We start from the raw sequence: 28,000 nt of genomic DNA, 5'->3' as shown, positions 1-28,000 counted from the left end.
AACATAAAACCAGAATTTTAAAAACTTTAACAATTTATTAATCTTATTTTCCAGTAAAATATTCACATAATGTCAAAAGAATGGAATGATAGAGATATACTCAACTACCTTTAATTAATTCCACATAAATATTTAAAATCTAAAAACCTCAGGAGATCAGGAGACTGAGTAGAAATGTGATTCTTCAAAGCAAGTATTGCTTTTCCCTTGTCCTGAATGCAGTCCGTCATATGACCAGTAACTTGCATATGCCCAAATGTTTGCCGAGTGTCTTTTAAATACGCTTTCGGTGAGCCGTCAGTCAATCCAAGAAGAAGATGTTGTTGAACTGCGTTGCACAGAGTTTCTTGACCTCTTCTGCAAAACCGACAGACAACAGTGAGGAAGGAAGTGGCAGCCACTTAAAAGGTTATGTGACATATAATTAAATTCTTCTTGGGTAAAATTAGCAATAGATATTTGCATTGATTTTGACCTTAAATCCCAGAAGACTAGGCAAGAATTTTTTTTTTTTTTGAGACAGAGTTTTGCTCTGTCACCCAGGCTGGAGTGTAGTGGTGTGATCTGGTGTGATCTTGGCTCATTGCAGCCTCCACCTCCCAGGTAGCTGGGACGACAGGTGCACACCACCACGCCCGGCTAATTTTTGTATTTTTGGGTAGAGACAGGGTTTCGCCAGGCTGGTCTTGAACTCCTAACCTCAGGTGATCCACCCACCTTGGCCTCCCAAAGTGCTGGACTGCAGGCATGAACCACTGTGCCCAGCCAAGAAATGTTAACAAGACGGGAGAAAACCACCTAAGAAAGCTACCAGGCCTCAGTAGTTCTGAGCATATAACACTGCTGCCCAGCCTGAGGAACTGCAGGCAAAGTGCCCAGGACACCCGGGGAGGGGGTTAGAAGCACGAGGCTGGTGCTGTCGTCATCCTGGGAGAACTGATGGAACAACAGAGAAACTGACAGCGCCCCTGAGCTGCAGACCCAGCGCCCCGCAGACGTGTCGGGATTTTGGTCTTATTGAATTCAGTTTGGATCAGGCTTGTATTAACTGATGTTTCTAATGCACACAATTACTAATGCAAGTGTTAATAATAGAAAAATGTAGTATGCCCGAGAAGATACAAGGGGAAAAAAGACGCTTACACTGAATTTCCACACAGTGTACATGTGGGGCATCGCCCAAGGGGGCAGCTCTGCCGCGGTGCGGTCCCCTCTCTCCAGGGCAGCCGAGCTGTCAGCAGAGCAGCTGCCGGGTCACCCCGTGCGGTGGGCACGGCTGGCCACTTTGGTGGGAGGGCAGGAGAAAATGCCTTATCATGCTGCCGGTGTTCAGAGGGATCGTTGTAAACGGCCCCATGAACCTGGCAGCTTCTCCCTACAAAAGATACGTTTATATCACAGGATATTAAAAAAGAACATTTGGGGCTGGGCAAGGTGGCTCCCGCCTGTAATCCCAGCTCTTTGGGAGGCCGGAGGATCGCTTGAGGCTTGGAGTTTGAGCCCAGCCTGGGCAACAGACCAAGACTCCGTCTCAAAAAAAATAAATAAATAAAATAAATTAGCGGGTATGGTGACACATGCCTGTGGGCTCAGCTACTCGAGAGGCTGAGGTGGGAGGACTGCTTGAGCCTAGGAGTTGGAGGCTGTGGTGAACTATGATTGCACCACTGCACTCCAGCCTGTGTGACAAAGTGAGACCCTGTCTCCAAAAAGGGGACATTTCTTAATGCACAGTAAAGTTATTATTATTATTATTTTTTAGATTGTAGAAAATAATTTTCTTTGGGCCACTGTCAAGTTTCCTGTGCTACAGGAAAGTCCCGTCAGTTTTCCAAGAAAGAGAAAAGGGACCAAATGTTGAAAATGTTGAGAGGCACCTGCTTACAATCTCAGCAGACATTTGTTCTATTTCTCATGTTTCTATTTTTTAACCAGGTTTAATACAGTGAAAAAACAACTTTTCCATATCAGCAGCATTAAAATTCTCCTGAAATACCAAATCCTACTTACCGTTTACTTCAATCAGGTTTGCATTTTTTTGATTCAAAATAACATAGAGCTCCCGCCGATCAGACTTCTTTCCAACAACCCAGTAATCACTCATGGCCTTCACGATGATCTCCTCATCCTCATCCACTCTGCAAGAGAAGAGTTTCAGAACGCGCCGTTCGTTATTCACATGGCTAGACGGGGAAAGCAAGCATTCCAAAACGAGAACAGGAAATGGAACGGGCGCACGTGGCATTTAAAAGGCTCAGGGAGTCCTGGGCGAGGGAACCGGTGACTTAGGGGCTCCCAAGTGTGTGTCTGGAAGTGGCGCCCATGAAGGTGGTTCAAGCTTGAACCCCATGGAAAGAGCTCTGGGTCATTTGGCTTTGAAGGGACTTTCCATGTCTTTTTTCTTAGAAAGGGGACACCTGATTGGAGAAGTGGCTGGAATCACCTGGTGAAGTCACTGTTGATGTCACCGAGAATCTTCATTAAATCCGGGTGCACGGAAGTGAGTGACACACTGGGCGTTTTCCTCATGTGAACTGTGCTCTTCTCGGCCAGATTCATGTGGTTGAAGTAAATAAACTTAAACTGGGGTTCTTTCTCAGACCTGTACAAACATGTCACAAAGATGGTAATACCCTGGATGGATATAACCAAACAATACAACTAGATTCTTTTTTACAATCTTTTTGAGATGGAGTCTTACTGTCACCCAGGCTGGAGTGCAGTGACGCAATCTCGGCTCACTGCAATCTCCACCTCCTGGGTTCAAGCGATTCTCCTGCCTCAGCCTCCTGAGTAGCTGGGATTACAGGTGCCTCCCACCATGCCCGGGTAAGTTTTGTATTTTTAGTAGAGACAGGGTTTCACCATGTTGGCCAGGATGGTCTTGATCTCCTGACCTTGTGATCCGCCCGCCCTGGCCTCCCAAAGTGCAGGGATTACAGGCTTGAGTGCCCGCGCCCGGCCCAGCCCTCTTTTTCTAAACAAAGTTTCACGGGAGCATCGCCATCGCCACACGTTCATGTATTGTCTGCTTTCCTGTCAAAATGACAGCTGAGTAGTTGTAACACATACATCTACATACAGCCCGGGACGTCTGAAATGCTTCTTATTTGGTCCTTTACCGAAAAAGGCTGCCGACCCTGCGTTAGGAGAGTAACATCTCATTCCTCCCCCAGTGCGGGGAAGGAGCGTCCTGTGGAAGTGAACCTGCCTCGTGACCGAAGCCTACGACAATATGTATGTAACAAAGCTTTTCCTCCTATCATCCCCAGTGGAAATCATCATAAAACACAGTCGCCTTTTCCACTGCAGTCTAATGAACATTTTAAATGGGATATACCTTTTTATTTCCTAAACTGACTAGACAATGCTGTGACACTGCCTCCCAGGTCAGCGTCTGTGACCTCCTCCGGGACCTAGTGGGAAAAGCTGAGCCTCACCCCTCCCAGGGCCCCTCCCCTCCCCTCCCTGCACCCTCAATGCGCACCCTGGGCCTGGGATGGAGCCGAGCACAGCCCCGCCCCGGGCTCAGAAGCCGCCTCTGCTTGCTTCGGGGTTCGCAGCCATGTTCTGGAGGGCTGGGGGTGCCGGAAATCCGACCTCCGGACAAGTGGGGTACTACTGAAATACTCTACATCTAGGCAAAGAAAGAACGTGGAGGATTTAGTTTCCAGGAACATGAAAAGAAACTTCTTATAAAACCAGATTTTGTTTTCAGTAGCTCCCTGAGGCTGAGGAAAGTACAATGACAGGAAAAACTGGAAAGAGTTGCAAATTTAGTCGTCTGCATAGACAAGGAACTTAAATCGGGTGTAAGCTTCTAGCCTCAAAACACTCTGTGGGGCCAGGAGCGGTGGCTCACGCCCGTAATCCCAGCACTTTGGGAGGCCAAGGAGGGAGGATTGCCTGAGCCCAGTAGTTCAAGACCAGCCTGGGCAACACAGCAAAACCCTGTCTCTACCAAAAAATATAAAAATTAGCCCGGCGTGGTGGCCCACACCTCTAGTCCTAGCTCTACAGCCGGGAGGCTGAGGTGGGAGGATCACTTAGAGCGTGGGAGGTCAAGGCTGCAGTGAGCCATGATTGCGCCACTGCACTCCAGCCTGGGCGACAGCAGGAGACCCTGTCTCCAAAAACCCACAAAAAAACAAAAACAACAGGTGACACGTTCTCTATGGTCACTACACTTTGTCACTTTCCATCTGTTAGTTGATAACCTGCGTGATCCAAATCGATTTAACTCACTTATGCCTCCTTCACAAAGGAAAACCTGGTATTTTCATGGCCAAAGAATTCAATGATTCAGTAGCACTGTCAACGTGTAAGCTACTGGCCAGGCGTGGTGGCTCATGCCTGTAATCCCAGCACTTTGGAAGGTCGAGGTGGGTGGATCACCTGAGGTCAGGAGTTCAAGACCAGCCTGGCCAACATGGCAAAACCCCATCTCTACAAAAATAAAAAATTACCTAGGCATGATGGCACCCAGCTACTCTGGAGGCTGAGGCAGGAGAATCACTTGAGCCTGGGAGGGTGGAGGTTGCAGTGAGCCAAGATCGTGCCATTGCACTCCAGCCTGGGCGACCGAGTGAGATTCCATCTCAAAGAAAACCCAAAACAACAACGTATGAACACTAAGAACATGAGCTTATGCAGAAATGCACAGCATTTTAGTAACTTCTCCAATGTGTAGAGAGCCCATTTAAAAGCAGGACTCAACTTCGCAAAGGGCTTTCCATGACCTCACTTTTCACTTTATAATAACTGTTTTATATTGAGAAAAGATAGGGAAGGCCGGGTGCTGTGGCTCACAATTGTAATCCCAGCACTTTGCAAGGCTGAGGTGGCTGGATCACTTGAGGTCAGGAGATCAAGACCAACCTGGCTAACATGGTGAAACCCTGTCTCTACTAAAAATATAAAAATTAGCCCAGCATGGTGGTACATGCCTATAATCCCAGCTACTCGAAAGGCTGAGGCATGAGAATCGCTTGAACCTGGGAGGCGGAGGCTGCAGTGAGCTGAGATCAGGACACTGCATACTCCAGCCTGGGTGACAGAGTGAGACTTTGTCTCAAAAGCTAGGGAGGAAGAATTCAAGGACGTTTCAGTGTCTAGAGAGTTAGAGGAGCGAATCCTGCCTCTCCTACTCAGTGTAGACCCTTCAGGCTGCCACATTGAGTACCCAGGCCCAATGCCCCACATCCCAGCCAGTTTCCCCTACACATTTTCACACAACGAGAGGCAAAATGCTTTCAGTCTGCGCACACCAAAACCATGCTGACTACTGCCCATGTGAACGTAACCATCTGGGCCAGTGAAATGGGATGTTCCAATCAGCAGGGAGCTGAGAGAAGGTATTTAACAGAAGACCCAGCCCCAGCTGCCATCACGGGGCAGAAAAACTCAGGTCGGCTTCCCCAGGACCCTTTCCGACAGGCCTGAATGGCACGTATCACCGTTCTCTAGATTCCACGAGAGCACAGGACTGTTACCACCACCCACATCTGTAAGTAAAACTACGCGTGTTTTAAAAGCCGCTCAATGCGTGAACGTGAACAGAAAGCCAAGTACAAACCCAGACATCCTCTTGTTGATGTTAAACTGCTCGCAGATGTCAGAGGCCAGCACCGTGAGCTGGGGCCCGACGACGCTGTCCAGTCTTCGGCAAAAATCCAGCGTTGGCTGGATAGAGGCTGGCAAGTCATGACAAAACAAACCGGTAAGATTCATGTGACTGTCCGATGCTGAACAACTGTATTCAAACGAAAACGTCACTGATCTGGGAAAGCAAACGATGAAACGCTCAGGCCCCTCCTGCTCCTCAAATACAAGAGAAACAGAAGATGGAAAACCGCTTACGTTTCAGATGGAAAAAGGCAAAGACCTCTCACTGTGGAACGGTGACTGAGGTGCACCCTGTGGGGTGGTAAACGGCTGCCGACCCCAGAAACGCCTCAGAAGGTCGTGTGTTTATTTAACAAACATTCCACAGCACTCACGGGCCAGGTGCTGTTTGGTGCTTCGCACACACGACCTCATTCCATCCTCAGAGCCCCCCGGGAGAGGTGCCACCGCTGTCTCCAGCTCGCGGTCGGCGGGGCACAGAAAGATGCCCACATTCTGCTGACTAGTGGGACGACTAGGACTTAAAAAATACGAGCAATGGCTAGTTCAGGAGCCAGGGGGGTCCCAGATGGGGAACAGGCTCCTCTCTATGCCTCTACATTGCTGACAACAACACATTTATCATTTAATGGGCTGGGTGTGGGGGTTCCCGCCCGAAATCCCAGCACTTTGGGAGGCTAAGGTGGGGGGATCACTTGAGCCCAGGAGTTTGACACTAGCCTGGCCAACACAGCGAGACCCTGTCTAAACAACAACAACAACATTAGCTGGGTGCGGCCGTGTGGGCTGGCAGGTCCCAGCGACCCGGGAGGCCCAGATGGGAAGATCACTTAAACGCAGGAGGTCGAGGCTACAGTGAGCTACGATCGTGCCACTGTGCTCCAAGAGTGAAACCCCGTCTCAAACAAAAAACCCCCAAACAACTGAAACCCCCAAAACATATAAGAACAGGACGCAGCAAAGTACAAAAAGCCTAGTCAGGCTGAAATGAGACGAAGGCGCGTACCCACCGTCAATCATAAAGCACACAGCCGCACTCATGGCCTGGGAAGAGAACAAACCTAAGGTTATGAAACGGTAGAAAAAAGGAGACTTTCATATAATCACAATCTGTTCAAAGTCGACAGGGACAAATCAATGGTAAAAAGATGTTTTTCAGTCAACCAGAGCCATCTGGACGCAGGCTGCCCATTCCGTGATGCGAGAGGAGCGCTGTGCACCTTGTCAGGTGTGACGGTGCCTGTGGGGAGGTGACCACAGACATCCTCATCAGAGAGCACAGGGAAGTGTCCGGGACTGACGTGAGGACTTAAAATGCTCTTGCAAACCCAACAACACAACACGGAGAGGCAACAAAACCAGAATCTTATTCACTTGTGTGATGGGGACTTAGGGGCTCACGGTTTTCGTCTCTCTGTGTATATTCCAGAGAGAGAATTGGCAGAAACTGTCAATTATTCTTTGACAATTTCCACTGACACAAGTTTACAAAGACAGTAAATGGATATCATCTTGTCTCACTTTATTATAGCAAATAATTGCAGTTATGACATTAGACATAGCAACCTACAACAACCAGGACCACCGATAACCAAAAATGTTTAACATCTATCAAAGCAATTATGGTTAAAAAAGGCTCAACAGGCCGGGCGCGGTGGCTCAAGCCTGTAATCCCAGCACTTTCGGAGGCCGAGGCAGGTGGATCACGAGGTCAGGAGATCGAGACCATCCTGGCTAACATGGTGAAACCCCGTCTCTACTAAAAAATACAAAAAAATTAGCCGGGCGTGGTGGCGGGCGCCTGTAGTCCCAGCTACTCGGGAGGCTGAGGCAGGAGAATGGCGTGAACCTGGGAGGCGGAGCTTGCAGTGAGCTGAGATCACGCCACTGCACTCCAGGCTGGGCGACAGAGCGAGACTCTGTCTCCAAAAAAAAAAAAAGGCTCAATAGAACATCAAGCCGATCAAGCCTGACGATGAAAGCCACAGACTTCCTTCTCTGAGCTCTCCTCCCTGGCAACCACTTTAAACTGTTATTAGACAACGGGCTTATCCTAACTCTTTAGCGTATCCTCTTTAGACATCGTATTGACTTCCTGCTCATGTCATGACGCGTGTGACCTCTTATCTGCCTTCCCCCCTCCTCCTCTACGGTTTACAGCCATTCTATTTCCTCCGCTGGTCGCCTTCCACCAGCCACAGGCCTCCGCTCCTGAAATCACATTCCCACCTGCCCCAGTACCTCTTCCCACTTCCGAGAGCGAGATCCTGTCTCAGAGATGAAAGATCTCAAATCAGTGACCTGACCTTTCGTCTTAAGATCCTGGACAAAGGAGTCAACTAAACCTAAAGCAAGTGGGGCCGGGTGCGGTGGCTCACACCTGTAATCCCAGCATTTTGGGAGGCGGAGGCAGGTGGATCACCTGAGGTCAGGAGTTTGAGACCAGCCTAACATGGCGAAACCCCGTCTCTACTAAAAGTACAAAAAAATTAGCTGGGCGTGGTAGTGTGCGCCTATAATCCCAGCTACTCAGGAGGCTGAGGCAAGAGAATCGTGTGAACCTGGAAAGCAGAGGTTGCAGTGAGCCGAGACTGTGCCAGTGCACTCCAGCCTGGGTGACAGAGTGGGACTGTCTCAAAAAAAACAACAAAGAAACCTAAAGCAAATGGAAGGAAATATTAAAAGATGAGAGCAGAAACAAACTCGATAGAGAAAAATCATAGAGAAAATAAATGAAACCAAAAGTTAGTTCTGTGAAAAGACCAACATTGAAAACCTTTTCCTTTTTTCTTGTGAAGATTCCAGAAGTATGAAGAACCTTCAGCTAGACTGTAGAACAAGAAACAAACAGAGAAGACTCAAATTACTAAAACCAGGAATGAAAGAGGAGACATCACTACTGACTTTACAGGAAAAATGAAGGAATATCTGGCTTTACCTGTAATACCATGAAAACCCACGTGCCGACAAATCAAATCAAACTGAAGCGGACAAATTCCTAGAAAGACACAAACTACCAAAGCTGACTCAAGAAGAAACAAAATCAAAATAAACCTCTAACAAGTAAAGAGATTAACCCATTTATGCTGGAGGTTGTAAATCTTTTCTGTGAAAAATGAGACCTTGGCGATGACCTTCAGCAGTATATAAATAACTCCCACAAGCTTAGTGTTCCAATAATGGAATGCTACGCACAGTTAATTAACTTTAAAACTTCCCACAAAGAAAAGCCCAGATGCAGAGAGCTTGACTGTGAATTCTATGAAACATGGAAAGAAGAATTAACACCAGTGCTTCACTGTCTTCCAAAAAAATAGGAGGGAACACTTCCCAACACATTCTATCGGGCCAGCATTGCCCAAAGATATCACAAGAAAACAAAACTACAGGCCAATATCCCTTACAGCCCAAGCCCGTACAGCACCCGCTCCACCTCTGGAGGGCTGGAGACTAAGGCGGGTCACACAGGGCCAGCTGTGTCTCTGTGGCCAATCCCCAGTAAAAACTCTGGATCTCGAGGCTCAGGTGAGCTTCCCTGGATGGCAGCACTCCATAGAGACTGCCATACATCCTCGATGGGGAAACAGGCACTGTGCTGTCCGCATGACCCCAGTGGGAGAGGACAGCCGGAAGCTCACACCGGAGCGGGACTCCATCTCAAAAACAAAAACCAAAAACCAAAAATCTAGAAACCCAAAAAAACAAACAAACCTAAAGCAAATGGAGTCCTTCCATTGGTGGTTCCTGGGCCCTGCCCCATGTGCCTCTTCCCCGGGCTGATTTTAACCTGTATTCTTCTTTCACCATAATAAACCACAGCTGTGCGTATATTCTTCCTTATCCCTGGTTTTGCTTCCCATGGTTTCGGTCACGTGAGGGACAGTGTAATAAAATACTGTGGTAAGGGGGAAGAAAACCACATTCTCATTACTTTTATTGCAGTGTATTGTTATTGTCCAATCATGATTACTATTACTTTTTGTGAGATGGGGTCTCACTCTGTTGTCCAGGCTGGAGTACAATGGCACTATCTTGGTTCACTGCAACCTCCGTCTCCCAGGTTCAAGTGATTCTCCTGACTCAGCCTCCTGAGTAACTCGGATTACATGTGCATGCCATCATGCCTGGCTGAGTTTTATATTTGTAGTAGAGGCAGGGTTTCACCATGCTGGCCAGGCTGGTCTCAAGTTCCTGGCCTCAAGTGATCTGCCTGCCTCGGCCTCCCAAAGTGCTGGGATTACAGGTGTGAGCCACTGTGCCCGGCCTTATTATTGCTATTAATCTCTTACTGTACTGAATATGTATAAATTAAACATTATCACAGGCATGTATGTACAGGAAAAATACAGTATGTGAAGGGTTTGGTACTGTCCCTGGTTTCAGGCACCCCCTGGGGGTTCTGGAACACATGGCCTTTGCCTTGGGCGTACTGCTGTAGAAAGCCTTTTCTGAGTCCTGTAGTACTTCTAGTGAACTCTTACCCTAAAGGTGGTCATGGAGACTCCCAAACTCGCAGCTGGTGTCAGAAGTGAGGATGGTCTTGGAGACTCATGAACTTTGCAACTAGAAATCACTAAATTGTACATTTTAAGTGTACAAAGGTGAGTTGTACGGTGCGTGCGCTGTATCTCAAAGTCATTAAGAAAAAGATTAAGGACCCTTTAACACAGCGACAATCCCATTATCACGCCCCAAATTATGTCTATAGATTGACTCTAAAAACAGAAATGCAATCAACAGCATATTACACACCAGGCTTATGGAGATTTCAGAGTCATTACCTGGGTCATTCAAAGGGGAATGATTTTTTTCTTGAGATGGGGTCTCGAATTTTCGCCTGATCCACAAATGGACATTCTTCCTACTCCAATTCCTGCTCTAAATTACACCTCCAACATTTTGGTTTGCTTTTTCTTTTTTTTTTTTCTTTTTTTTTTTTTTTTTTTTGAGACCGAGTCTTGCTCTGTCGCCCAGGCTGGAGTGCAGTGGCCAGATCTCAGCTCACTGCAAGCTCCGCCTCCCGGGTTCACGCCATTCTCCTGCCTCAGCCTCCCGAGCAGCTGGGACTACAGGCGCCCACCACCTCGCCCGGCTAGTTTTTTTTTTTTTTTTTTTTTTTGTATTTTTTAGTAGAGACGGAGTTTCACCGGGTTAGCCAGGATGGTCTCGATCTCCTGACCTCGTGATCCGCCCGCCTCGGCCTCCCAAAGTGCTGGGATTACAGGCTTGAGCCACCGTGCCCGGCCTGGTTTGCTTTTTCGACCACATCTTTTTGTAGGCTCTTCCTGGAATCTCCCCTTCCCTGCCTCTGTCACAGCCCAACTTTGACTCTCAAGCACGCCACGTGATGAACGAAACATCTTTTTATTTTGGCGGCTTGAACCCTGGAGCCCTCCCTCCTCCTGCTCGGTCACAGAGGTGCTGGGGTTGGGGTGTTGCCAGCAGACCTTAAGAGCCTGATCACCCCAAGATTTCCTTGTACCGTCTCATGCGTGAGAACTACTGCTCTGGATTCCCAACTGTTCTTTCCTGGTTTGTTCACTTATTCTGCTGACAGATGACCCTGTGTGACACCCTGAGGAAGGGTGCATGAGGGTCAACTTTTTGAGGCTTTTCATATTTAACTTTTTTTTTTTTTTTTTTTTGAGACAGAGTCCTGCTCTGTTGCCCAGACTAGAGTGCAGTGGCGTAATCTCAGCTCACTGCAACCTCTACCTCCCGGGTACAAGTGATTCTCCTGCCTCAGCCTCCAGAGTAGCTGGGATTACAGGCGTGTGCCACCATGCCCGGCTAATTTTTTGTATTTTTAGTAGAGACAGGGTTTCCCCATGTTGGCCAGGCTGGTCTCGAACTCCAGACCTCAGGTGATCAGCCCACCTCGGCCTCCCAAAGTGTTGGGATTACAGGCGTAAGCCACCGTGCCTGGGATAATGTCTTCCTTTTGTCTCATCTGTGGTTGACAGCTTGGCGTGGCAAAGAACTCTATGCTCAAATTCATTTTCTCTCAGAACTCTGAAAGTCTCTCTTCCACTGTCACATAATGTCTGGTGCTAGATATGAAACTGTTGATGCCAGTTTCATTATTTTTGAGACAGAGTTTCACTCTGTCACCCAGGCAAGAATGCAGTGGTGTGATCATAGCTCACTGCAGCTTCCAACTCTTGGGCTCAAGTGGTTCTCCTGCCTCAGCCTCCTGAGCAGCTGGGACTACAGACGAGCACCACCACGCCTGGCTAATTTCTAAACATTTTTCTGTCGACACAGGGTCTTACTATGTTGCCCAGGCTGGCCTCCCAACTCCTGGCCTCAAGTGATCCTCCCACCTTGGCCTCCCAAAGTGCTGGGACTGCACCTGGCCCATTTCAATTTTTTATTAATAGATACAACTCTTCTAATTAGTGGATACTAATTTTTTAAAGTTCTTGTCTGTCCTCGGAATCATTTTTGTTTCTTTTGAGACCTCTACTTTTGTTTTTGCAGCCATATTTAACAATGAGGGAACGAGAAGGCTCACCAGGCTTCACTCAGAGTAGGATGAAGGTCTCAGTTCCGTCTGGGAGACAGAAATGCCAGAATGAGCAGGGCCTCATTCTCAGGGGCAGACATCCACGTTAGCCACTCGGGGTCTCTTCAGACTGTTTCCTTTCTTTAAACAGACCCTCACTTGTCAGCCAGGGATGGATGCTCAGCCACGGGCCTATCTGTGTAAGGATCGGGGAAGGGGAGGCTGACTGGCCTCTCTGCCACACTTCACTTCACTTCCCCACCTTTCCAGGCCCAGTCCCCACTCTGACAACTCAGGTGACCCCTCCTCCAAGTCAGGAGCTTCTCTGGGCTTCCGCAGGGCTGTGGGTCCTTTGCCTTAGCACAGGGTTGCCACTCGTATTCCAGGCCTGTTCCGGCACCGCCCTCCATCAGGCGTGGCTGACAAGTCCCGTCTACCTTCCAGAGACGGACAGGACTCCCTCATCCTGACACACCCCGCTCCTTCCTGTTCCCCAACAGCATCATTTCTGAGCCTTTATTAATGAAAACTTCTCCGCAGCCTCAGGCAGGAAAGAAGAGAAGCACATACGCATGCTCGACTTCTTTCTTGAACCAAAAACTGCCTTTAATTAGAAACACAACCTGAGTACATATCCTTACAAGATGATGTCCTGACAGAAACAAATACGATCCTTATGGAATTAGCAAGCCCATAGCCTTAAAATCAGAGCAAAAGCAACATGCACAGACACGTGGCCACGGCCCCCATCTAGAGCCATTTCGAGAACAGGCAGCACCAACCTCTGACAGCCTTTGGTTTGAGAGCACGTGGGACTTCACACGTTTATGAATCACCATCTTAAACAGTTCCTCTTTCACTAATAATAAAACTGTTTAAAAGGAGCTGAAAATAAACTTACTACTCTAGAAGAACACCCATTTTGAGTTTTACCATAATCAGAACTTCCAACATCTTTTCCAAGAAACATTTAAGAGGTTTGCATACGCACTCGTGTACACGTACAAGAAAGATCGACTTCAGTATTAATCAGTAACGCTGGAGGGAAAAAAGTTGTTACCTTATAAACAATTAAATGGAGCTCTTCATAAGCGTCATCTGTATTTACAAAAATTTTGGGGAATCTGCATTTTGCATCCGGATCATTAAGGTTCAAGGGTCCGGTAAGAAATCTTAAAAGCAAGAACAGACATGGCTTGATTCAATGAGGTGAATTAGAATCAGGAATCTAGAAACAGAACACATCCCTGCTTAATATTCACCAGTTGCTTTCGATGCCAGGTGCTATTTGGATAACACCGTATCAGAATACGCTGGCCGGGCCTGGTGGCTCACGCCTATAACCCCAGCACTTTGGGAGGCCGAGGTGGGTGGATCACCTGAAGTCAGGAGTTCAAGAGCAGCCTGGCCAACATGGCAAAACCTTGTCTCTACTAAAAATACAAAAATTAGCTCGGCGTGGTGGTGGGCACCTGCAATCCCAGCCACTCTAGAGGCTGAGGCAGGGGAATTGCTTGAACCCGGGAGGCAGAGTCTACAGTGAGCTGAGGTTGTGCCACTGCACTCCACACTCCAGCCTGGGCGACAGACACTCCATCTCAAAAAAAAAAAAAAAAAAAAAAAAATTGGCGGGGTATGCTAAAGTAAGTTTTAACTCATTGGAAACATAAACTTTCCTTGTTGGTTACTGTCAATCAGATGGCACAAAGATATTTCAATGTTCATATTATCTTTACCAAAAAGATAATAGGCCAGGCATGGTGGCTCACACCTGTAATCCCAGCACTTTGGGAGGCCAAGGTAGGTAGATCACTTGAAGTCAGGAGTTCAAGACCAGCCAGGCCAACATGATGAAACCATGTCTCTACTAAAAATACAAAATGAATTAGCCAGGCATAGTGGCTTGTGCCTGTAGTTCCAGCTACTGGGGAGGCTGAGGCATGAGAATTGCTTCAGCCTGGGAGGCAGAGGTTGCAGTGAGCTGAGATCTTGCCACTGCACTCCAGGCTGGGTAACACAGCCAGACTCTGAGTCAAGAAAAAAATAAAGGAAAAGGAAGAAAGAAAACCCAGTATCTTAAATCAAAGAACAGAAGTCCTACCTTCCATAGTGCTGAAGATTTCCTGGCATTTCTGCTCTTATTGGAGAATCCCTTCCTGCTAACTGCAAATAAATTTAATGTTGAGAATGACTTATCAGACTTTTTATTTATTTTCCAAGCTTTGAAAAACAGCATTCATTATCTACTAGTTGGTTCCATACTATTTGTCTTTTTCTTTTAGAGACAGGATCTTGTTCTGTTGCCCAGGCTGGAATGCAGTGCGGCATAATAATGACTCACTGTAGCCTTGAACTCCTGAGCTCAAGCAATCCTCCCACCTCAGCCTCAAGATACAGGCATATGTGACCACACCCGGCTAGGTTTTCAATTTTTGGCCAGGTGAGGTGGCTCATGCCTATAATCCCAGCACTTTGGGAGGCCGAGGCAGGCAGATTACTTGAGCCCAGGAGTTTGAGACCAGACGAGTCAACGCAGTGAGACCTTGTCTCAAAAAAAAAAAAAAAAAAAAAAAAAAAAAAAAAAAAAAGAGGGAGGACAAGAGGGAAGGAACGAACAAGCGGAGAGAGTGAGTTCAGCTGAGCCCAATGATTTTTGTGTGTTAAGCTCTGAAAATACTTTCAGGAGAACACAATAATATCATTTACAAGTTCTCTGGGAAAACCGGGAAATTTCAGTACTAGAGTGGAAAGCCAGGTCGGCACTAAGACATCTACTGAAAATTAGGTCTCATGTTGATAGAGGAGAAGACGACACAGGTCGACTGTTTTAAAGATCACTGGCATTTTAAAGGTTCCTAGAACCCGATCCAAAATCCAATTTTTCGGCCAGGAGCGGCAGCTCACGCCTGTAATCACAGCACTTTGGGAGGCTGAGGAGGGTGAATCACCTGAGATCAGGAGTTCGAGACCAGCCTGGCCAACATGGTGGAACCCCATCTCTACTAAAAATACAAAAATTAGCTGGGCATGGTGGCAGACACCTGTAATCTCAGCTATTTGGGAGCCTAAGGCAGGAGAATTGTTTGAATCCAGGAGGTGGAGTTGCAGTGAGCGGAGATTGCATCATTGCACTCCAGCCTGGGCGATAAGAACAAAACTCTGTCTCAATAAATAAATAAAATATATAAATTAAAAGAAAAATAAAATCCAATTTTTCCTCTACTCAATGACTCACTCCTCTTAAAAACATGCTTTCTGGACTGGGGGCGGTAGCTAATGCCTGTAATCCCAGCACTTTGGGAGGCCAAGGTGGGCAGATCAAGAGGTCAGGAGTTCGAGACCAGCCTGGCCAACATGGTGAAACCCGTCTCTACTAAAAATACAAAAAAATTAGCTGGGCGTGTTGGCAGGCGCCTGTAAATCCCAGCTACTTGTGAGGCCGAGGCAAGGAGAGTCGCTTGAACCTCTCCACCCCTGGCAAAAGTTCGAGACTCCGTCTCAAAAAAAAACCAAAAACACACACAAAAAACCAACGCACCCACACAAAACGATGCTTTCTGTATCACATCTGAATGTCACACACTGGAGAGCTGCATGTGGTTTTCTGTGCTAACTGATACACAACGACATAAATATCACACTAAGACAAAATATACATCAGCAATGATCAGAAACGCTCTCACGCACCACCATCGCACTCCACCCGCCCCCTCTGTGTCCCTGGATGTGAGTAAGTGTGTGCAGCGATGGTCCCCATCATACCTCAGGCTCCATGTGCCTTGGAAAAAGGGAGGTGGTAAGGTATTTGTATAAAATTCTCATGTCGTCTTGTTCTAATCCACTCCTGGAACATCAGAAAAGCACTGGGTTAAACGTTTTGGAATTGTCTTCCGTCTTTCCACTGCTGTGATAAAGTTCATTTAAAAAAAAGCGGTGGCTCAAGCCTGTAATCCCAGCACTTTGGGAGGCCGAGGCGGGCGGATCACGAGGTCAGGAGATCGAGACCATCCTGGCTAACACAATGAAACCCCGTCTCCACTAAAAATACAAAAAAATTAGCCGGGCGTGGTGGCGGCGCCTGTAGGCCCAGCTACTCGGGAGGCTGAGGCAGGAGAATGGCGGGAACCCGGGAGGCGGAGCTTGCAGTGAGCCGAGATCGCGCCACTGCACTCCAGCCTGGGAGACAGAGCGAGACTCTGCCTCAAAAAAAAAAAAAATTTTTTTTCAAGTCATTTTTAGTGACACAGAATAAATTCTAACTTTTTAAAGTCTAAAGCTACATAAAACTCAAAACAATCTATTTTTCTACCTGAGATCAAAATGAGTTTCCTTTTCCCTAACATAATTCTTAGCACTGAGGTAAATCTGAATTTATGTGGTATACTTTGTCAAACTTCTCCAAAAAATTTTAAGCTCTGGATAAAGCTCATTTTTTATTAAAAAAAATTTTTTTTTGAGACAACATCTTGCTCTGTCACCCAGGCCGGGTGCAGTGGTGCGATCACAGCTCACTGCAGCCTCAGCCTCCAGGGCTCAAGTGGTCCTCCCATCTCAGCCTCCAGACTGGGACTACAGGCGTGCACCACCACGCCCAGCTAATTTTTCTACTTTATGTAGAGATGGGCGTCTTGCTATGTTGCCAAGTTAGTTTCAAACTCCTGGACTCAAGCAGTGCTCCTGCCTCAGCCTCCTAAAGTGCTGGGATTACGTATGTGAGCCACTGTGCCTGGCCTCATCTTTTTTCAGTTTTCAAGAGATGAGTCTCGTCTGTCGCCCAGGCTGGATTACAGTGGTGCGCCCACAGCTCGCTGCAGCCTCCGATTCCTAGGCTCAAGCGAACCTCCCACCTCAGCGTCCTGAGTAGCTGCGACTACCGGTGCTTTTTTCTTTAACATTATATCAAGAGGCTCACCTCCTGACTGCGAAGTTCAGGAAGGCAAAGAGTTAAACTGGAGTCCAGGCACTGGAACTTCATCCTGACCTGCAAAAGGCTACTCCTACGTAGTCTTGTATTTTACAAGCCATTTGAGATAAAAAGTCACAAGGGATCGGACTGGTTGAATTCCATGTAGGATTATGCAGGAAACCTCCAAAGCCACACTGTTTCATTTTAGCAGCAGATGTCTCTTAGCTTCCTGGGTTTTACGGTAACCCCACAATCTCTCCCCTAGTCCCCCGGGAAAATGTGGGTGTGCTGTAGACAGGGAACGTGATCCTAGGTCTCAGAAATGTACATGGATTTTAATTCTCCGCATCTTGGTGTAGAAAAAGGAGGAGGAGGAGAAAAACAAGCTTCAGGCAAACCGTCTAATCTGAAATGAGGCAGGAAGGAGCAGCACGTGGAGAAAGCACAGAGAAACTAGCAGGCATGACTCTGGAATCAGTTTTTTAAAAGGAGAGAGACAGACAGACAGTGAGGCTGGATCTGGGGGTTTTCTATTCAAGATCACTGAAATATCCTGAAGGTGCCCAGGCGCGGTGGCTCACACCTGTAATCCCAGCAGGTTTTGGGAGGCCAAGGTGGGCAGATCACCTGAGGTCAGGAGTTCAACACCAGCCTGGCCAACATGGCGAAACACCGGCTCTACTAAAAAATACAAAATTTTGCTAGGACTGATAGCACGCGCCTCTAATCCCAGCTACTTGGGAGACTGAGGCATGAGAATCGCTTGAACCTGGGAGGCGGAGGTTGAAGTGAGCTGAGATCACGCCATGGCACTGTAGCCTGGGCGACCGAGCAAGTGAGACTCTGTCTCAAAAAAAAAAAATCAAAACAATATACTAAGTAAATACATAAGGGTAATATTTACTCTGCTTGTGACAAATTCTTTTATTTCCCCCTTTTTGGTGGAGACAGAGCCTCATTATATTGTCCAGGCTGGTCTCCAAGTAACTCCTGGCTCAAGCGATCCTTCTGCCTCCTCCTCCCCAGTAGCTGGGACCATAGGTATGTGCCACCGCACCTGGTTTAAGTCTTTCTTAGCATTTAAATGAGCAATTCCGTCAAAACGTGCTGTTTTTTTCTTAGGGTCTTGCTCTGTCACCCAGGCTGGAGTACAGTGGTGCTATCATAGCTCACTGCAACCTCAAATTTCCAGGCTCAAGTGATTCTCCGGCCTCAACCTCTGTAGTCTCTGTAGCTGGGACTGTCAAGTGCGCACCACAGTGCTCAGCTTTTTTTTTTTTGTTGCCCAGGCTGGTCTTCAACTCCTGGTCTCAGGTGATCCTCCTGCCTCAGCCTCCCAGAGTGCTGGGATGACAGGTGGAAGCGATCGCAACTGGAGTAACATGCTGTTTTTCTTGAAGGTTCTTTTTGTTGCTACTTCCTGGGACTGACACCTCCAGTGTGCTCGTGGGGGAGAGGACAACAGAACAGTTCTGTGCAGCCACCAGAGCTGTGCCCTGCTCTACCCCTCGGATGCTATTCCAAGATGACAATGCCAGCAGGATCCCCGGAGCTGGGCACCAGATTGTCCTGTGACTCCAGGCTTCCAAGGGCCAACGCTGCTAGTCACTCTGGCTCCAGCGTCTCCCAGAATGAGCTCCTGGAGGACCCTCTGCTCTTTCGTTCTTCCTCACTCTCAGGAGGTTGCACCCACAGCAGGGCTTGTGTCTGTCCCAGAGATCAGAATCTCAGCTGCTCTTCTCTTTTCGGTGGAGACAAGGCCATGGGCCACTGCTGCTGGATTCCGGCTTGTCACACTACATCTCCCTATCACCGTGGATGCATGTCACTTGCAAGTACCTCCTGTCATTTTCATCTGGGGAGGAGCCACTCCCTCTGCAGATCTGATGCTACAGGAGCACAACTATCCTCCCATCTCCTACATTCCACGGCAGTATTTCACTTTACTAACATCGTGTGCGTATCACACAGAAAACAACTACAGCAGAGTCAGTACAGCAGAAGGTTGCCCCATAAACAATTTGTCAAATTAAAAAATAGGTGGAGGCTGGGCACGGTGGCTCACACCTGTAATCCCAGCACTTTGGGAGGCTGAGGCAGGCGGATCACCTGAGGTCAGGAGTTCGAGACCAGCCTGGCACACGGTGAAACTCCATCTCCACAAAAAAATTAGCTGGGTGTTGTGGTACGCACCTATAATCCCAGCTGCTCAGGAGGCTGAGGCAGAATTGCTTGAACCCAGGAGGCAGGGGTTGCAGCAAGCCAAGATCGATCATGCCACTGCACTCCAGCCTGGGCAACAGAAAGCGACTCCATCTCAAAAAAAAAGTAGGTGGGTTTTCACCAGAAATTTGTGTTGTCTTCCTAGGAGATAACAAAGTTCATGTGGAAACCCACCAAGTTGTTTATTAACTGGATTCAAATTTCTTTACAGTAACTTGTTTCTCTCCTTAAAATTGAGCTACAAGATTTTGGCAGGGAAGGTAAATTTCAGGGGAACTAATTTGGCCTTTTCTATTAGCTGACCTCACGTTATAGTAGTAAAATATGGCCACACCCCTAACTAAGAAACGGGGCTAGGCCAGGTGCGGAGGTTCACACCTGTAATCACGGCACTTTGGGTGGCCAATCCAGGCAAATCACCTGAGGTCAGGAGTTTAAGACCAGCCTGGCCAACATGGTGAAACCCCGCCTCTACTAAAAATACAAAACAGCTGAGCATGGTGGCACGTGCCTGTAATCCCAGCTACTCAGGAGACTGAGGCAGGAGAATCGCTTGAACCCAGGAGGTGGAGGTTGCAGTGAGCCAAGCAAGATCGTGCCATTGTACTCCGGCCTGGGCAAGAGAGTGAGACTCTGTCTCAAAAAAAAAAAAAAAAAAAAAAAAGGAAGTGGGCTATAGTCAATGGGAACATAAAACCTGAGGGTCCTGGAACAGCTGTGGGAGGGCCGGCCACTCCCTGCTACGCCTCCACGGCTTCTGTCCACCTACTCTAGGCCAAAAGTGCGCGGCCTCGGTTGCCATCCAGCTCTCAGGGGTCACGTATGCTGGGCAGTCTTGTGACCACCTTGTTCCTACTGCAGGACACAAACAGTTTGACGATAGCAGGTAACTTCCTGGTTTGTATAACACTTTGGATTTCTTAGATTTAAAAAAAGAACAGTAGCTTCTTTAAAAGAAAGCAGGTGCAGTGGCTCATGCCTGTAATCCCAGCGCTTTGGGAGGCCGAGGCGGGTGGATAGCTGAGGCCAAGAGCTTGAGACCAGCCCGGCCAACACAATAAACCCCGTCACTATAAGGAAAAAAAAAAAAAAAAAAAAAAAAAGCTACAAAAATTCCGCTTCTCACATTTGTCATTTCGGAAAAAACTCCAAAAGAAAAATAGGATTCCTAAACCTTACTTGACAGGAACATTTTCTCTGTTTTTTTTTTTTTGGATACTGAGTCTCTCTCTGTTGCCAGGCTGGAGTAGTGGCGCTATCTCGGCTCACTATAACCTCTGCCTCCCGGGTTCAAGCGATTCTCCTGCCTCAGCCTCCCGAGTAGCTGCGATTACAGGCATGTGCTAATGCGCCCGGCTAAGTTTTGTATTTTGGGTAGAGACAGGGTTTCCCCATGTTGGCCAGGCTGGTCTCAAACTCCTGACCTCAAGTGATCTGCCCGACTTGGCCTCCCAAAGTGCTAATGAGCTACTGTACCCAGGCTTTCATCTTTCTTTTTTTTTTTTTGAGACGGAGTCTCGCTCTGTCGCCCAGGCTGGAGGGCAGTGGCGCGATCTCGGCTCACTGCAAGCTCCGCCTCCCGGATTCCCGCCATTCTCCTGCCTCAGCCTCCCGAGTAGCTGGGCCTACAGGTGCCCGCCACCATGCCCAGCTTGTTTTTTGTATTTTTTTTAGTAGAGACGGGGTTTCACTGTGTTAGCCAGGATGGTCTCGATCTCCTGACCTCGTGATCCGCCCGCCTCGGCCTCCCAAAGTGCTGGGATTACAGGCGTGAGCCACCGCGCCCGGCCCGCCTTTCATCTTTCATGCAACCAGTTTTAAACTCCTCTGCTTGGAAATTTTAACCCAAATCACCCTAGTTCTGCTTTAAATAATCACTGCTTTATTTTGACAATATCTATGAAGATGCTTCCTACCCAGCCTCCCCCTACAAGTTCCTGTTTGACAACCTGCCATCAATCCAGTCACTGCTGTTTTTATTATCTCAATTTTTTCTTTTAATACCATGCCTCGGGGTGTACCTACCAGATGAGCTGATCATTATAGAGAAACGCAGTGTATTTGACTATACTCAGGCTTTCCTCCATTCTATTAATAAAGGACTGGATTTTCAAATAAGTCATTTTATCCAATGGGAAGAAGCTGATTCCACCAAAAATGTCAAGTAGGTCACATGACTGCAAATGTAGCGTTTGCAAATACTGTGGAAAAAAAGTAAGGCATAAAATTTACTAAGAGTACACTGAATATAATGCTCCTTGATAATCTTATGTCAGACTCATATTTATGGTACAATTACACACTAGCAAACAGCGCAACAATGAGGCCATGGCAAAAACATGGGTAACCGAGTGTGAACTCAGTACCAATTCCAAGATACAAAGTTCAAACATATCTAGTTAATGTTTATTCAGTATTGTGTTTTACCTCTTTTTAAAGTTAAATTTTTTGAGATGGAGTCTCACTCTGTCGCCCAGGCTGGAGTGCAGTGGCGCAATCTCGGCTCACTGCAAGCTCCGCCTCCCAGGTTCACACCATTCTCCTGCCTCAGCCTCCTGAGTAGCTGCGACTACAGGCACCTGCTACCACGTCCGGCTATTTTTTTGTATTTTTTAGTAGAGACAGGGTTTCACCATGTTGGCCAGGATGGTCTTGATCTCCTGACCTCGTGATCCACCCACCTCGGCCTCCCGAAGTGCTGAGATTACAGGTGTGAGCCACCGTGCCTGGCCCAAAATTTTTTTGTTTTTTTTGGGGGGTATAGACAGGGTCTTGCTATGTTGCCCAGGCTGGTCTTGAACTTTCAGCCTCTGTGATTCTCATGTCTAGGTGTCCCAAAGCACTGGGAACAGGCATGAGCCACTGTGCCCAGCTAGCACTTTAAAGTATTTAATTCTTGGCTGGGTGTGGTGGCTCATGCCTGTAATCCCAGCACTTTGGGAGGCCAAGACAGGCAGATCATTCGAGGTCAGGAGTTTGAGAACAGCCTGGCCAACATGGCAAAACCCCGTCTCTACTAAAAATACAAAATTAGCTGGGCGTGGTAGCCTGTAATCCCAACTACTTGGGAGGCTGAGACAGGAGAATCACTTGAACTTGGGAGACGAAGGTTGCAGTGAGCCAAGATCACACACTGCACTCCAGTCTGGGTGACAAGAGTGAGACTGTCTCAAAAAAAAAAAAAAAAAGAAAAAGTATTTAATTCCTTATAGTAGTGCCCTTCAAATTAGATTAACCTAATGAGGGATCTATCCATTAATACTACAGACAGTACCATCTTTTTTCCCCCCTGAGATGGAGTCCTGCTCTGTTGCCCAGGCTGGAGTGAAGTGGTGCGATCTCAGCTCACTGCAACCTCTGCCTCCTGGGTTCAAGCGATTCTCCTGCCTCAGCCTCCAGAACAGCTGGGATTACAGGCGTGTGCCACCACGCCCAGCCAGTTTTTCTGTATTTTTAGTAGAGGCGAGATTTCACCATGTTGGCCAGACTGGTCTTGAACTCACGACCTCATGATCTGCCTGCCTCGGCCTCCCAAAGTGCTGGGATTACAGGCGTGAGCCACCACGCCCAGACAAGAGTGCCATCTTAACTAAAATCGCGTCTAAATGATACGTAGTCAGGACAACAGTTGTATCCATATGTTGACGTGTAAGAGAGAAATGAGGACAAGAACAGAAACCAGGAGATAATATGCGAGTGGATAATTGTGGTCATTAAAATGACAAAACAAAGAAGTAATTCAGAGAAACAAAAAATTCGAAAATAGCTATGAAAGCTGTTTTAGAGAGAAAAGTTGAACTCAACAATAGACACAGAAGGTATTTTCAGAAGAAAATAAATTGAGAATTGTTTCTTCAAGGGAAACTGGACTGGGCGAGTTGGCTCATGCCTTTAACCCCAGCACTTTGGGAGGCCGAGGAGGGAAGATTGCTTGAGACCAGCCTGGGCAAAACAGACAGGACAAGACCCTCTTTTTTTGTTTCCTTTTGAAAAAAAGATAAACTGAGCTTGACAAGGTCGGGTGAAATATGCAAAATTCAATCACAATGGAAGAACAGCACTTGGGACACAAGTCCCTAATGGCTCATCTGACACAGTCCCACAGCCAGTAACTCAGTAACTCTTCCTGCAGCAACACAGCTTATGCCTGTTCAGTAAACAGAGCCCATCCCTAACAATGTGCAACTCCAATAATCACGTTTTCCGTATCAACCAATCCATCACACAAAAGATCAACTGATCCCTCACACAAAAGACGGCTGTTGAGTAAGCCCAGGACAGATGCAGGTAAAACACAAGGAGGCCGAAGATGACTCCAGGACTCTTTAAGAGCCCCGGGGAAACGCAGGAAGCTCTGCCTTACAGCTGGAGGGAGGGTCCAGAGTGCACGCCTCACGCGTTTCCTCGCCTCACGCGCCTCCTCGCTGCTCCAGTTTTACGACGGTCTGTCTCAGGCTCTTTGCCACTTTCAAGTTCTGGGTTTTTTGTACGTAAGAAACGAACTTGTCTGTCCATATTTCTCTAAAAATCTGCTGAATGCTCACTAAAGTTATAAATTAAATTCAAAGTACTTACCCGATGGAAGAATTTCTCTAATCTTTCTTTCAGAAGCTCGACGCCTCCATCTTCCATGGCTTTCAGAAATGTTCCATTAAAAAGCTATGAGGTAAAAGACGGCAGAAAAAAAAATCGATTTCCTATGCTCACTTTTTCAGCAGAACAAGTTCTTTTTTTCCTTTAGATTATTAATTCAGCTCATTAAATCTCCCAGTTCTTTTCAACAGAAAAAATATTTACATGAGAAAAGCTGAGTTAAAAATATAAGTTACAAAAAAATACTGTTAAGTGATGCTGTCTTATATATGAAACTGCCTAATTGCTCTGGGCATCTTTCAAAAATTTCAACTCACCCTGAAGTTTCAATTTATATAAATAATATCACCCAAATTTTTATTTTTCAGTTTTCTTTCAATGAACGGAATCACCATTTTTATCCTTTTTTTTTTTGAGACAGAATCTTGTTCTATCACTCAGGCTGGAGTGCAGTGGCGCAATCATAGTTCACTGCAGCCTCGACCTCCCAGGCTCAAGTGATCCTCCCACCTCAGCCTCCCAAGTAGCTGGGACTACAGGTATGCACCATAACACCTGACTAACTTGTACAAACATTTTTTGTAGAGATGGGGTCTTGCTATATTGCCCAGACTGGTCCTGAACTCCTGGGCTCAAGCAATCCTCCCACTTCAGCCTCCCAGAATGCTGAGATTACAGGTGTGATACACTGTGCCCTGCCTCACTGGAATGTTTAAATCATAAAATTATCTGCATTCTGTACGTTCCTTGAGGACAGAGACACACGTTTTCATCAGTGGGGACACATTCCCACTCTGAGGCTGAGAGACAGAAGGGAGTTCAATACTCCCTGAATAAATGTGGGCATAAACCTCACTACCTGTTTCCAAGGCCTCATTATTTTCTTCTCTAAGAGAAATATACAGTCACTTTGCAGTCACTGAAACATTTCTCTTTAAACAACCCTGGAGCCTATATAAACAACCCTGGAGCCTATATAAACAGGGGTAACTGGTTGGACTCTCGGTTCAAAACGAATGCCAGGCTTACCTTGTACATGCTGTAGCACTGCTGTAGCACTGAACTATAAACCTTGTCCTGCAGACACAAAAACACAGCACAGATCTCAATTCGAGGGAAAACAATGTCTATTGGAGAGATGGCAAAGCTACACTGACTCTTGGCCAAACGGTATAATGTTTATCAACTTGGTCCCACAATAGTTGTGTGCTGAAAAAGTGTTTACTTTTTTTTTCTTTTGTGAGATGGAGTCTCACTCTGTTGTCTAGGCTGGAGCGCAGTGGTGCAGTCTCAGCTCACTGCAACCTTTGCTTCCCTGGTTGAAGTGATTCTCCTGCCTCAGCCTCCTGAGTAGCCGGGATGACAGGTGTGCGCCACCATTCCTGGCCAATTTTTATAGTTTTAGTAGAGACAGGGTTCCGCCATATTGGCCAGACTGGTCTTGAACCCCTGACCTCAAGTGATCTGCCCGCCTCGGCTTCCCAAAGTACTAGGATTACAGGTGTGAGCCACTGTTCCCAGCCAGAAGTGTTTAAATTCTAATTTGTGACTTAGTAAGCCTTACTTTAGGAGGGCTTTCAATGTAGATGAAGAGCAGAAGGTATTAGTGAGATAGGGTACATATACATTTTAAAAAGACTGTGCTCATGTAAACGATAAACATAAACCTTTGCTATATACCCCGAGAAACTTCCGCAAAAGCCACCGAGTTTCAATACGACCAATTGAGGGATTCAACATACTCAGTAATACATTTAAAATAAATAAATAATGACACATTACCAACAACTCCTCCTCTTGATATTCAATAACTGGTTTTCCATCTTTACTCTGTTTTTCAATTATAGGATTCCGAACAACCTGCAAAGTTTGATAAACTGAAATTATACAATGAATTCATTATACCATGGTTTTTATTTTGCCTTAATTTAAAAACTTTGAACATGCTATAGCACCAGAAACACAACTTCTTAAAACAGCCCCAAGAACAAATAAAGCAAATAGGAAGAACTTGATTTTAAAATTACAACCAATTTTATTTTAATGTTACTTGGACGCAATAGCCAGAGAACTTTCCCAAACTCTGAATAGTAAAGATCACCCATAACTTCACCGTACAATTTCAGAAAGATACACTGTGTATGTAAATACCATGACCATCCAGAAATGTTCTTCTGGTTCATTGAAGAACTGTCTATTCTTCTGGGTATGTAAAGATTTTGCAGGTTTTGATGGGCTAAAGGTCCTACAAAGGTTAAAAAAATACGTTTGGGACAATTCTCCAGCAGAAGTTTTAAGAATTCACTGAACTCTAAAAGGCACACTTAAAGGTATTACCTTGTGAACTGTACAATAGCTTCACACAATCCGACATTTCTAATCTTTTCATTCTTTTCTACCTCATTTGGATGATAAAATAAAATCTTATTTTCCTCCTGAAACATGAAGAAACAGAAGCACATTAATATAAACATTTCATCTTAGCTACTGAAAACGCTAAGTTCAATGTCGACCTCTTGTGTCACACATGCTAATGACAAAACAAAACAAAGACCAGTTTTAGAAACACAGGTATTGTAATTCTAGCACTCTGAGAGCTCGAGGCGGGAGGATCACTTGAGCTCAGGAGTTCCAGACCAGCCTGGGCAACACAGTGAGACCTCGTCTCTATTACTAAAAATAATAAGAAAAACAGGAATTATCTCGTCATGTGCAAATACTGCCCACCAGCCAGAAAGGCAGTTTCGATATTCAATAAGTCACGTTATATCTGAAGCAGCACCAGGTAATTTCTATGAAAACTCAGTCTCTAGATTTCTTTCCTAGTGCTAATTTGTAATACACCAATGCTTGTAAGAAATAAAGGTGTGCACATCTACAGACACACAGCTCCCTGAAAATTAAATCCAGCCAGGTCCCAGGCATTTGAACTAACAAGTTTTTTTTTCTTTTTCTGGAGATGTGGTCTCTGTGGCCCAGGCTGTAGTGCAGTGGCGCAATTACAGCTCTCCTGCAGCCTCAACCACTCGGGCTCAAGCGATCCTCTGGCCTCAGCCTCCTGAGTAGCTGGAACTCAGGTGCGTTCCACCACTCCTGGCTCATTTTTCGATTTTTTTTTTTGCGGGGGTGAGTAAGAGATGGGGATCTTCCTATGTTGCCCAGGCTGGTCTGGAACTCCTGGCCTCAAGCAATCGTCCTATCTCGGCCTCCGGAAGTGCTGGGATTACAGTCTGTCTCTCTCTGTCTCTGTCTCTCTCTCTCTCTCTCTCTCTCTCTCTCTCTCTCTCTCTCATTTGGCAGAAAACTTTTACAGGGTCCTCCAAGCTTGCATCGCTTGAGGGCTAGCGTCTGCCACTCTGCTTCCACGCTTCTAGCTGGAGACTAACCACTTAACAAAGCCAAGTTCAATGTTTGTTTCCCAGAAGTGACGCAAAGCAAAGCGCAAACAGCCTCAACCTGGGGTGTGGAGTGACAGACCCGACAGGGCTTTATTCCATAGACAGGCATCGACCCAGGACCTGAAGCGGTCCCTGCCTGCTGTCAGGTCCCCGCCGCAGTCCCTGGCTCGGACTCGCACCTGACGCAACGCAGGCTAGGTCTGTGCCGCTCGAGGTGGGCAGAACCACAGGACCGCCTCCCCGGGGGCACCGACACCGCCCGCCCCTCGGGCCCGTTGACCCCGCGCGCCGCCCACTCCGCATACCTCTCCTTCTCGCGGCCCGAAGCGCGGGTTGTAGATGAAGAAACTCAGCAGCGCGGGCGGGAACTGCTTCTCCTGGGCAGCCCAGGGCCCGCTCCCGGCCCCGGCCGCCGCTGCAGCCATCCCGACCCGGCCCCCACCTCGGGAGCCTCCCACGGTCGGCCCACAGACAACAGCCACCTGCCAGGACACCGCACTTCCGCCTCCCTCGCCGCCGCCCCGGAAGCGCTCGCCGCCAGCCCGGAAGAAGAACCTGCAGCTCGGTGTCCTCTTCTGGCACCCCTGGGTGGGCTTGTCCGTTTCCTGGCGGAGTATGTGTTTTGCTGGCTCGCGGCGTTCTCTCCTGGCTACAGGCGAGGGCTGCGCGTTTCTGGAAAAAGTGAGCGGGGCACTTTTTTTTTTTTTCTAATAGGGTCTCAGTTTGTCATCCAGGCTGGAGTATAGTGGC

The 28,000-nt window shown here is 47.2% G+C and overlaps 1 protein-coding gene across 2 annotated transcripts; it reads right to left on the bottom strand.

Annotated features, from left to right (window-relative positions):
- Positions 1 to 15: 15 nt before the first annotated feature.
- Positions 16 to 27,753, bottom strand: LOC106995287 (vacuolar fusion protein CCZ1 homolog B). 2 transcript variants are annotated; one of them, XM_077996129.1, is made up of 15 exons: positions 27,556 to 27,753; positions 26,190 to 26,287; positions 26,004 to 26,097; positions 25,635 to 25,712; positions 24,882 to 24,929; positions 23,835 to 23,918; positions 21,285 to 21,460; positions 15,893 to 15,974; positions 14,232 to 14,293; positions 13,191 to 13,302; positions 6,636 to 6,669; positions 5,576 to 5,693; positions 2,444 to 2,602; positions 2,011 to 2,138; positions 16 to 357 (listed from the first exon to the last, which is right to left on the bottom strand). In XM_077996129.1, exons 1-15 carry the CDS (start codon positions 27,673 to 27,675, stop codon positions 302 to 304), a joined length of 1,449 nt encoding a protein of 482 aa, XP_077852255.1. In that variant the 5' UTR covers positions 27,676 to 27,753; the 3' UTR covers positions 16 to 301. The 2 variants fall into 2 exon arrangements, with proteins under 2 accessions (XP_077852255.1, XP_077852256.1); XM_077996130.1 differs by lacking the exons at positions 13,191 to 13,302; positions 14,232 to 14,293.
- Between the last annotated feature and the right edge of the window lie 247 nt (positions 27,754 to 28,000).

The sequence above is a fragment of the Macaca mulatta genome, chromosome 3 (assembly GCF_049350105.2).
Source record: "Macaca mulatta isolate MMU2019108-1 chromosome 3, T2T-MMU8v2.0, whole genome shotgun sequence".
Taxonomy (NCBI): Eukaryota; Metazoa; Chordata; class Mammalia; order Primates; family Cercopithecidae; genus Macaca; species Macaca mulatta.
This window is presented reverse-complemented; position numbering and strand designations above follow the sequence as displayed.